Below are 12,406 nucleotides of genomic sequence, written 5' to 3' on the forward strand. Positions count from 1 at the left end.
GTGGAACTTGATAAGCTAATGTTAAAATTCACATGAAAGAATAAAAGTACAAAACCAGTCAAGACACTTAAGGAACAATGAACAGGAGGACCTGTCCTAGCAGGTATCAAAACTCACTGCTAAGAACTCTAGGCATTTGAAAGGCGTGGTATTGGTGCAAGAACAGACAAATCAATAGAACAGAATATTCAGAAACAGACTTACGCACACAGGAGAATTTGGTATATCATAAACCAAATCAGTGGTACTTCAAATCAGTGAGGGAAGGAGAGACTACTAAAAAAATGTTGGAATAACTGGCTCCCCTTTTGGAAAAATGGAGTTTGAGCACAACTCACACTATTCCCCCCCAAATTCCAGATGGATGAAAAAACAGAACATTTAAAATACTTCACATAGTTTGCAAATGAAAGTGTTTTGCTAACTCTAAGACACCTATATCAGGATAGCTTCTCCCGACGACGTGAGTAGCCTATTGTGCGTGGTGGGGGTGAGGGCTGGATGTTTGCAGCAGGGGTCTCTCACCGAGGCTGGCCTGGTGGTTGGGATTCACATACAGGTCTTTGCTCCACTCCACCATGCACTTGAGGATGGACACGAGGCACTCCAGGCCTTTCTTCCTCAGACTGAGCTCCTAAAGGACAAAAGTGACACGACACAGAGACTCAGCAGATAAATTAAGTGCCGACATCTAGAGGGCTCCGGGAATCCTGTGACGACACGAGATAGGCGCTGACATTCGGTGCTATTAACCCAAGGAAAAGCTAACGGGTGACATAAATATTGATGGCTCACTGCAAAAACCATGAACATCTTTAAAGGTGTTCATTACAAACTCCCCAGCAGCAAAAATATGGGATGTGTGCAATCCTAAAACAGAGTATTATCTGGATTTTTTAAAAGAAAGTTCTCATTCATTGCTTGTTTAAATTAAACAAAACACTTAAAAATACCATTTAAAAAAATAAATAAATAAGAGGGTCTTAACTAGTGACCCTGAAAAAAGAGAAAAGAATCTTATGCAGCAGATGAATGATTGTGGACATACCATTATCCCCTAAACACCCACAAAAGCATTCCATTTTAAGGCTTATTCTGCAAGTAAATAAAAATACTGGGTTTTTTCCCTTTTAAGTAGCATTTCTTAAAAGTTGAATGCAAGTTGTAAATGTCTTAAAAAATGTTGCAGTTCCCTGGTGGCCTAGTGGTTAGGACTCCGGGCTTTCACTGCCAGGGCCCAGGTTTAATCCCTGGTCGGGGGACCATCCCACAAGACACGCAGCCAAAAAAAAAAAAAATAGCAAACATTTTAGACTCAAAACAGCATCTAAAATAGTATGGATCTCTCTCTGTGAATCTAATGACAACTACGGACCTTCATCTAGGAAGAATGCCCATACACCAAAATTCTATATATAATTCCAGGTGGCTCACAGACCTTCTGACCAGTTTCTTCAGAGACCTCAGGTTAAGAATCCTATTCTCTTTGTAGGCACTCTAATAATGAGGGAATCTAATAAGAAGCAATCTCCTTTGCCTTTACTGGAGCCTGGGATCCTGTTTTCACATGATCTGTGGAAAGGTGACGGAGTGAACTCGCTTCCTACAGGTCTCAGCTCAAGTGTCACCTTCTCAGGGAGACTACCCGGATGCCCCACTAGAAATGGCACCACCCTCACCTCCAACATCCCGTCTCTATCGTCCCTGCTTTATTTTTCTCTGTGGCTTACTTCTTCACTGTTTGCTTTTAAGTGTTGGGACCACAGCAATTGTGCACATGGAGGTGCGTGTCTGTGTTTTTTTCACTGCTGTATCCCCAGCACCAAGGACAGTGCCTGGCACGGGGTGACTCTCGACAGATGTTTACGGAAATGCATGAACTTTAAATATAAATGAGTGTTCTCAGTGTTTGTACCTGCAGAGGTGTCATTCCCAGCTCGTGTCCACTTCTTCCCTGAGCGATTTTGGATAAATCGTTTACGAGGCGCTCAAAAATGTTAGCAGCATTTAAATCACAGTCGTAGTTGACATAAATATCTACAACACACTGGGCATCTTGGAAAATAACACATGGATATTAGAAATTCTGACTGAACACAGACAGCAGTTACGTTATCTTATTAAATGAGATTTCTTGGTCAAAAACTTTTCCCAGTGAATTACTAACTCAGGTTGGACACACCTCACTCTGGAAATGCATGTTGGAAGGACCAGGAGTGTGGAAGGCCCTCTTTCTAGGCCTGCCCTGGTACTAACTGAAATCTTAGGCAGCTGCTTCCACCTCTCTACAGCTCGCTTTCCTCATCAAAGAAAGGGAGAACAACTGCCCGATCCAATTCTTAAAGTTGTGTAACTTTTATGCAGTTACTCTGATAACAAATAGATGCTCGGTTTATAGCTACACAATTGCACGGTGTAAGGGAAATCCACATTTACCTTAGCATCCGATCAAGGGTTGGCAGCACCAAGACCCAGGACCCCGTGACTTACAAACCATGTTCAGCTTGTAGGCAGGGTGACAAGTGTCCTGGTTTTCCAGGGTTACGGGGTTTCCCAGGACGTGGGACTTTCCATGCTAGAATCAGAAAGTCCTGGGCAAACCAGTCTGAGTTGGTCATTAGGTTAGCAGCAGCCTTTAAGGTAATGATTTCCTCAGCGCTTCATTAAAACTCTAAAAGGAGGAGTTAAAGGTCTGAATCTGGACTTTGGAGAATGAAAGCATCAAAGGTGTTTCTGGGCAAGTCAAACAGATGAGCACCCTCAGGGTGAAAATACCTGCACAGATCCTTGTCAGGGTCTGGGTGACCATCCACCTGTGCTCAAAAGAACTTGTTGATGTTTCCAAAATGTTCAGGAAAATCTCTTTGAAAAAGACCTATACGACAAGAAGAAGATAAAGGAGGACACCAATTAATAGTTTAAATTAGGGCTCAAAACCCCCAAAGCCTTTGAAGAACAGGCGGAGCCTGTGAGTGAAGCAGCCCGGGCAGGAGAAGAGGTGAGGCCCACACACTGCTGACCAGCACCGGAACCCTGGGTGGGAAGAGCTAATAGGGTAGGACCACAGTGAACCGAGAACACGGCCCCATCAGAGGGAGCAGCTGCTCCTGAGAAACCACCAAGAGCTGCTACGTGGAAAGGCAGGACCGGGGTTGTGGTTTTTTGAGAGAAATCACAAATCTGGATTTTCATGGAGAATCTGATTTCTCAATTTGGAAACTAATTCAAGTTATCCCAAACAACTTATAGGCACATGTTTGGGGACTGAGCCCAACACACAGACCACATGATTTAAACCTTTGGTTAAAATGAAAGGTATACAAGATTTGGGGGCAGTAACTTTTTATGAAAAGGTGTTCTCTTGCTCAAAAAATTCTTCTTTGGGGTACCGGCAAGTAGACTGTGTAACTCTAGTTCCTGGGGACTATGCCGCCAGCAGTTAACACGTTAGGCAAAAGAGTCATCAAATTTTAAAAAAAAAAGTCAATTTGGAGTTCATACCTCTATCTGCATCTTCAAGTGCATTTTAAAGTTTGAAAGAAGAGTAAGAAAAATGGCAAGAGAGAGCTCAAAGACATCAGGCACTGAGGAGACGCCGTTTTTGGACAACGCCACGCAGAGATATTGCTTGATTGCATTGATGAACATCTCGTGAGTCCTGAAGACCGGGCCAGCGTTCTGCAACACGGAGAGGAGGAGCTGCAGGGAAACTACCTTGGAGCGCAGCTCGTGGGATCTGGCAAAGGAAATGGAAAACAAGGACAGAGCTGAAAGGTGAAATTTTAGAAAGGATGTTTCTTGAGAAGGTCTCACTCCTCTACCAGTGAGCAGGATTTTCTGAGAAGCCAGGGAGTTGAGAATTGGCAACAGCACCTAAATGTCAAGAGAATGAGGGCAGATGGCATGAGGTGGGTTCTCACAGAACCTGCAGGCCCTGGGAGAACGAGAGCTGCCAACTCCCCGTCATAAAGCACAGAACCGAGCAGGAGCAAAATAAGTGCACACTGACTCTGGAAAGCTGGTTCTGCAACTAATCTAATAGAACCAATCACTTCACATCAATCATGTGAGCCTCAAGCGTCTGTCCCGCTCTACCTTCAGAGACGAGGAGAACAGTGCTCTTCACCCATCTGCCTCACGCTCCCCACCCCTGCGCACAAGGGATGCAAAGAATGGGAAACTTTCATGAGTCTTTTCCCTAACGGTCATCATATTCTTAACAGAAGAGTGAGGATTATTATTAGTGACTAATAATAATAATGATAATAATAATAATAATAGTAACTATAAAACTCTCATAAAGTACTAGGCCCTATGCTTGGGATGTCAGTCTATCATTTCATATCACTGATCCTGTGAGGTGATTTTCCGTATTCCCATTTTTCAGATGAGGTTTAGTAGCTCATACGGCCATGAAGTTGGCCTCAAGTAAGCCAGGGCTGAACACAGCTCCCTGTGGCTCCAGAACTTCTGCTTTGACACTCCACAGCACTACCATCCTTGTGGTACATCCTTGACTCTATAAAGGTTTGGCTTCCCTGAGTTGAATCTGGGGCTTAAATCTGTATCCACAAAGCAGAAGTTTCCAATCAGGGTAAGAAATTGAGGTTTCTATGCATCCTGATGGTGGACCCCCAGATCAGGAGATTAAATTAATTCATTAGTCAGTAAAAAGAAGATGAATGTTCAATAGACTGATTATTTTTAGCACGTAAACCAAGGAAAGGAAAATTGGGCACAATAATCATGGTTGGTGGGAACACAGAGACAATTCATGATGAAAGGACTAGGGGACCTGCCTGAGCCTGAAAAAGTTGTAAAACCATCCTGTAAATTCCTGAATTTACACCAACCAGGGGACAAGGCCCTGGGGTTTCTTGGAGCCCCCAAGATCCTCCTGGGTCATTTGGGTTATAGACGGCCAAGAACTGCTGTATGCTCACTTTGGATCTGGGGGACCTTCGCCCAGGGGTTTCATGGACAGCTTGCACAGGGAGCGAAACACCAGGAAGGCGTCCTTCTGCAGAATGTGCGAGAACCTGGAGGCCACTGGATGTCCTTGTGCATCTGATTCCTAAGATTAGAACAAGGATGAGAAAAATCAAAGGGTCCAAACCAAAGGATAACTCTTCAAAAATAAGAAATATAATTATCTCATGAAAATTTAAATTATTGGGTGGGCCAAAAAGTGCCTTCGGTTTTTTTAAGTAAAAATAAAAGACACATTTTTCATTTTCACCAAGAACTTTATTGAACAACGTATTCACCCTTCTGTTCCATTACCTTCTGCCATTTTTCAGGCAACTTCGTAATTCTATTTTCCCAAAACTTTTTATCTTTTTGAGCAAAGAACTGTTCCAGGTGCCTTTTACAGTCTTCCAGGGAACTGAAATTTTTTCCATTAAGAGAATTTTGTAAAGACCGAAATAAATGGAAATCCAAAGGAGCAATGTCTAGTGAATACGGTGGATGAATCAGAACTTCCCAGCCAAGCTGTAACAGTTTTTGCTTGGTCATCAAAGAAACATGCGGTCTTGGGTTGTAATCCTGATGGAAGATTATGCGTTTTCTGTTGACTAATTCTGGATGCTTTTTCTTGACAGCCGCTTTCAGTTGATCTAATTGGGAGCAGTACTTGTTGGAATTAATCATCTGGTTTTCCGGAAGGAGCTCATAATAGAGGACTCCCTTCCAATCCCACCATATACACAACATCACCTTCTTTGGATGAAGACCGGCCTCTGGTGTGGTTGGTGGTGGTTCGTTTCGTTTGCCCCACAATGTCTTCCGTTCCACACTGTTGTACAGTATCCACTTTTCATTGCCCGTCACAATTTGTTTTAAAATAGGAACGTTTTCATTACGTTTCAGTAGAGAATCGCACGTGGAAGTATGGTCAAAACGTTTTTTTCCCCTTAACTTATGTGGAACCCAAACATCAAAGCGATGAACATAACCAAGCTGGTGCAAATGATTTTCAACGCTTGATTTGGATATTTTGAGTATGTCAGCTATCTCTCGCGTGGTATAACATTGATTGTTGTCAATTATTGTTTTGATTTGACCGCTATCTGCTTCACCTGGTCTACCCAACCTTGGAGCATCGTCCAGCGAGAAATCTCCAGCACAAAACTTTGCAAACCACTTTTGACACATTTGATCAGTCACAGCACCTTCTCCATACACTGCACAAATCTTTTTATGCATTTCAGCTGCGTTTTTACTTTTCTTGAAATAATAAAGCATGAAAATGTTGCTTTTTTTCTTCCATCTTCAATATTAAAATGGCTACACAAAAATTCACCAATTTTGATGTCTTTTTTTAAAATGTCTGCTGATATGACAGCTGTCACATACAATTTAACAAACCTGTTTCAAATGAAGTTAAAGACAACTAAGTGCTACTAGAGCCATCTTATGGAAAAAGCTGAACGAACCTTTTGGCCCACCCAATATTTATTCAATGGGGAAGTGAGGGATGTGGAGGAGGAAACAATATGTCAAAACAGGAGCTTATGGGGGAGTCATTACAGCAATTCTAAAAATTGTTCCTTGTCCTTCAAAAAGTGGGTGGTTTAAAATGATAAACGAGCAAAGGTTAAACCATAAAAAAACCCAAAACAAATATAGGTAATTATTTATATTAGCTTGGGTAAAAAAGGTATTTCTAAGAATATTATTGCAGGATAAATGGGGGAAAAAAATGACAGGTGTTTTGTTTTAAAATAAACTTCTTTAACTAAAAAAGTAAGCTACGTTAAAATTTTTTTAAAATAAATATTTGCAACATATGACAAGGATTAAATCCTCAACATACAAAAAGTTCTCATAGTTCATTCAGGAAATATGGAAACCCTACTCCCAAATGAAAAACAGGCAGAAAGCATGAGTAAGCAATTCACCAAGAAATGCAAATAACAGATAAACCAAAATAACCTTACTACTAATTATTAAGGCAGGATCTTTCTTCCATCAGACCAGCAAAGATTTGAATGAATGCTACTGCCCAGTTTTAATGAGGGAATGGGAAAATGAGTGCTGAGAGCCTCCAAGCGGGTAGAAATTCGACCATTGCCCTCCTGGCCGCCTAATTTGATGTTAAGGAACAAAAGCTTTAAAGCTTCCAACTCCCACCCAACAATACCACTTGTATGAATTTATCATAAAGAATTAAGGATGGACATAAGATCTATCTACAAGGATGTTCATTGTAGAACTGTCTCCTGTGATTAAACTGAAAATAACCCAAAAACCTAATAGGGAACTGTTACATTATGGTAATCCATGATAGAATTTCACATGGCCATTAAAAACATTAGTTAGACATATATGTACTACTGATGTAAAAAGATGTCCATAAAACAGTGTTGAGTGAACAAAGTTGCAGCCTAGTACATAACACACAAACACCTAGTGTGGATTTAAGTACATCCCTATATAAGTGCATTCTTAATGGGGATGATGTAACCCCAAGGGGACTGCTATAGACTGGAGGTCTGTGCCCCCCACTCCACCCCAAAATTCACATGTTGAAACCTAATCCTAATGTGATGGTATTTGGAGGTGGGGTCTTTGAGAGGTGATTAGGTCATGAGGGTGGAGCTCTCATGGATGGGATTAGTGTCCTTATTAAAGAGGCCCCAGAGAGCTCCCTCACCCCTTCTGCCAGAAGGACAGAGTAAGAAGACAGTTATCTGTGAGCCAGGAAACAGACTCTCACCAGACACTGAAACAGCTGGTACCTTGATCTTGGACTTCCCAGCTTCCAGAACTGTGAGAAACACATTTCTGTTGTTTACAAGTCACCCAGTAAATAGTATTCTGTTATAGCAGCCTATACAGACTTAAAACAGGGGCAAAAACTGGTTGGGGGCTGGGGCAATGGGTGTGGAAAAAAATCATTCTTTTTATGTATAAAGCACAGATACACATACAGTACATAAACAGGTATCTAGTTTACCAATAGCTTTAAAATTTCATGAAACAGGTTGATGAATGGGAAAAAGAAATACATAAAAAGGCTCCCGTGTGTGTGTGTGTGTGTGTGTGTGTGTGTGTGTGTGTGTGTGTGTGTGTGTGTGTGTGTGTGTGTGTGAGAGAGAGAGAGATCATTTAAAAGACTGAGAAACATTGGTGAAAAGGTACAGTGAGAGAGTGGGTTCAGGTGGGATGTTAATATCATTTCTTCCTGTTTTGAATGTTTATATATAGTGTTTTCAAGAAAACAACAAAGCTACCTAAAAAAATAATAATAATGTAGCAGACACACTTATGGGGGGCCCTGAAAGGATGTTCATAATATACCTTAAATTTAAAAAGCAGGTTACAAAACAGCATGTACGTTGTGCTACTACATTTAAGTGGTAAAAAACATGGGAGGGAGAGAAAAATCTAGAGTATAAGTAAAATGTTAACAAATGTTATCTCTGGGTTAGAAGATTATGGATGACTTCTATTTCCTTATTTTCCTTCTCTATATTTTCTTATTTTTCTATAATGAATGTACACCATTTTGAGAGAAAAGAAAAAGGGCAGGAAATATAAGTTTTTAAAAGTCTGAATAAATACGGTTTAACAACCCTATTATATACCACCAACATTAGCACGTTCCAAGAATGGAACCTATTAGCACAAAGACTATCAGGCCAGGACGGTGTGACTAAAGAATTGAACAGGGCTTGCTGGTTTTCACTCGCTTCTTCTGATAGAGATTTAATTCTGCATCTTCTAAAAAAGTAAAAACCAAAATGAGCCAGATAGGAAGATCACCAACGTACCAGATTATCTGCCGACGACAAGGACTGCCTGTCGTCCGCTATCCCATTGGTCTGTGAGTTTTCGTCAGCCGCTGGGGGCGCGGCATGTTCCTGGCACTCCAGTTCACCCAGGACCCTCTCAGGCTCCGTCAGACCGTGCTTTTGTGCTGCTTCTTAAAATACAATGCAAAAGTCATCACCAAGTTATTAGTACTTACCCTAAGAGATGGCCTCACACCAAGAAGAAGTTATTTACATAACCTTCCAGCTACTGCTTTTTCCCTTTCCCTGAGCCACTGCCCTGCTCTGGCTATATGTGTCTATTACCCACAGCCCCACTCCCAGGTGGCTTCCTTCATATTGTGGTCCAGGTCAATGGTGCCTCCAGAATTGTGCAATACAGCAGTCCTGCCCACCCCTACCTACTTCCGAAGAAGATTAGAACCAGCTAAACATAAAAAGCACAGATTTTTTTTTTTAAAAAAGGGCTACTAATACAGGGGTTAGAGAACAAGAGTTACATAAATGAAAAGAGTTTGATAGTTATGATAGAAAACCTCAGTCACAGGAAAAAAGAAATGTAGACCTGAGCTTCCTGGCAGCCATGTGGAAAAGGAAAAGACAAAGAATTAAATAGATTCCATCATTTAATGAAAGAAAGCACATCTGATGATTAGCAGAACAGCTGAACTCTATGAGGAATTTACCATGTGGATCATTATATATTTAAGGGACACCAAACAACTTAATAAGCATAATCGTCCATAATGGTTTTTGAAGCATATATTCATTCAACAAATATTTATCAGGTGCCTATTATGTGCCAAGCTCTGTGCTAGGGGCTGGGGGATATAGCAGTGAACAAGACAGATAAGTGTTCATTATGTGAGGACTTCGTGCATTGGTCCCAGAAAAAAAAAAATCTAAAGGTAGGAAATAAAATTATTTTATTTAAAAGACATTTCTATAAAAAGTTAAATAATGAAATCTATGAATATAGTTTGGTGGTACCCTAAATTAATAAAAGGATAAGGCTTAGAGCAGTGGGTCAAACTTCTTTGACCATGACCCTCACTAAGAAATACATTTTAACAGTCATGACCCAGTATACACGTGTGCACATAAATAAATCACTGAAACATGTTTCATGAAACAATGCTTAACATTACTATATGAGTCACATTCAGCTTGCATCTATTTTCATTTATTCTCTTCCATTTAGAAAACGCTGATTGCAACCCACTAATTTATTGACTTCTCAATCCATTAATGGTTTATTGGCACTGGAGCTGAGTGTTCAGCACATAACCCCTGACCTGAGATTCTGGGTAAAAACAAAGGAAAAATCATCTGATAGTCATTCTGAGCTATACAAGGTTAATTCCACTGAAACTACACCAAAAAATTGAGGGAGTTAAGAATGAAGTCTAACAAAATGAACAAAGCTTCCCTGTGCATCTGATACCTGCTGACGTGGGGACAGTCCCCTGGATACATCAATGGCTGGCCAGGAAAACTCACCACCTCAGGGCTCCCCGCCCACTTCTGGAAAAACCTGGCTGTATACAGGAGTGGCCCTCTGCATCTCCATGTGGAGCACCCAACTCGTAACATCGTCAGACTGTGCTTCTTGAACCCAACCCGAGTGAGAAGAACACGAATCACTAACGACAAGTAATTTCTGAATTCCACATGAAAGTTGGGCAGACACGGGCAGACTCAGTTTCCATGAGTTTACTGGGGGTGGGCACTAAAATACCTGGCTGGGGACTTCTGTGAAGGAACGAGTAGGAGGAAAGGCTGGGGTCTTGGTTCTTACCTTTAACTGCAGACGTGACCACATCTTCTAAGATCTCCTTCACCACTTCCTGAGCTCCATCTTCGGTCCCTACACATACACCAAATACACAAACGCAAACACATATGTGTGGGCATTTCCAGGGAAAACTAAGGAAGGTGGAGAAGGAGATTAAGAGTCACAGTCGGAAGGCAAGGGTACAAATAAGCCCTCTCCAAAGCCAAATCTGACTGTGTCCCAGGAAATCTGGAAACTCACAGGCAGCATCTTCTATGACTCGGTTTTCCCTCTGTGGAACACTAAGGCCTCGCTGTCTTATACATTCTTCCTTCCTGAGTCACAGCTGCTGGCCCAGGGCCCTCTCTACCACCCCGGCTTGGAGGCAGGAGCTGGACTGTATCCAGCTATGGTTCCTGGCAGAATAGAAGAAGGAGCTTCATCTTGTCCCTTCCCCTCGTGTACCACAGAGCCCTGCTAAATGACATGCCTTCTGCTGCTTCGTTTTCCCACACTGCAAACCCAGAACTTAGCATGAGACTTCTAATGTGACAGTTGAGAATTCACTAAATTTTAAATTGAATTATTCTATAAAATGTTAACTGTTTAAGTGGAAGAGGTTTGGTACCAGTTGTTTTTGTAGAAAACTAGTTCTGGGAGAACTAGTAAACAGCACTTGACTAGACTTTTGGAAGTAAATATTACTGATTTATAAAACATCACTGACAAAAAGACCATCATGTTAAATAAACAAAACCAAAATAACCCTTTAAATTCTTCCTTAACGAGGATTTTCCATCAGGCCACTATTTTTATGAGTTCTGGGCTTGGTCCACTGGATCCTGGAGAAGCAGCACCAAGTATTTTCATTTCCATTGAGCACTTAACTCATGTGAAAGAAAAATGTTGCCCCACATATCATATCAGTAAACAAAGGATGTTGCAGCCAACAAGCCACGAGGGTCGCCCCCTACGGTGAGCCCTGGGGGAACTGAGGATGGAGACAAATGACACCACGCCCTCAGCCACTGCAGCCACCTCCAAAGGATGCACCCTGAGGGGACTCAGGATGGGAAAGCACAGGATACTGGCCCCAGATAGTTAAGCTGCACATCAAAGGAATGACTTCAATGAGCCCAGACTCTTGCATCTTCCCATACACAGAAAAGTACTCAATTCATTAACTTGAGATATCTGGTTTTCTTTAATTAACTAATATTTTGAAGTTCCGACTACCCGGTCTTTGTTGCAAAAACTCCTCTATACCCTGGCTCCTCCCTGACCTCAGGCCCTCAGAGAGGCTGTGTCCTGGCTTAAGTCCTCAGGTTTGTCCGCCAATAAAACGTAATTCTCAACTTTTATTCTCAACTGTGCATTTTTTTTTTCAGTTGATACTCACCATAACTATTTATTTATTCTCCACCCCCTAGCTTTACTGAGGGCTAATTGACAAATCAAACCATCATAATTATTTAAATGGGTAAGTAAATTTATGTGGAAAATACTGATGTCATATGCTCTTCTTAGAGGGCAAAAAAGAACTTGAATGGAAGTTAGAAAAGTCCACAGCCACAGGCAAAATCTTCTAAACCTGTGTTTTCATCTAAATAAGATGATTTAGTCTAGATCAGTGTTACTCATACCTTCAGTCATTCTCACACAACCTTCACAATTTTTGCCATTTTCATGCACCACTTATATTATTATATTTATTTTTATTATATTTATTACATACATATTTACATACATATTTAACAGTGCTCTTTAACTCACCTCAAACAGTAACTAATATTCACAAAATCACAGGCCTCATACGCTAATCATACTTTCTGAATGCGTGTTAAAATAAACGTAC

The 12,406-nt window shown here is 41.2% G+C and overlaps 1 protein-coding gene across 4 annotated transcripts in view; it reads right to left on the reverse strand.

Annotated features, from left to right (window-relative positions):
* ARFGEF2 (ARF guanine nucleotide exchange factor 2) overlaps positions 1 to 12,406 on the reverse strand; it is a 100,904-nt gene that overhangs the window by 53,777 nt on the left and 34,721 nt on the right. For all 4 annotated transcript variants that reach the window (XM_082430782.1, XM_082430781.1, XM_082430783.1 and 1 more), the window contains exons 7-13: positions 10,576 to 10,644; positions 8,778 to 8,929; positions 4,944 to 5,074; positions 3,502 to 3,736; positions 2,776 to 2,875; positions 1,916 to 2,055; positions 526 to 634 (exon numbers count right to left, since the gene is read on the reverse strand). In XM_082430782.1, coding sequence (XP_082286908.1) covers positions 526 to 634; positions 1,916 to 2,055; positions 2,776 to 2,875; positions 3,502 to 3,736; positions 4,944 to 5,074; positions 8,778 to 8,929; positions 10,576 to 10,644 — 936 coding nt within the window. The remainder of the gene's footprint in view (positions 1 to 525; positions 635 to 1,915; positions 2,056 to 2,775; positions 2,876 to 3,501; positions 3,737 to 4,943; positions 5,075 to 8,777; positions 8,930 to 10,575; positions 10,645 to 12,406) is intronic.

Source organism: Balaenoptera physalus (assembly GCF_965194825.1).
Source record: "Balaenoptera physalus genome assembly, chromosome: 16".
Lineage (NCBI taxonomy): Eukaryota > Metazoa > Chordata > Mammalia > Artiodactyla > Balaenopteridae > Balaenoptera > Balaenoptera physalus.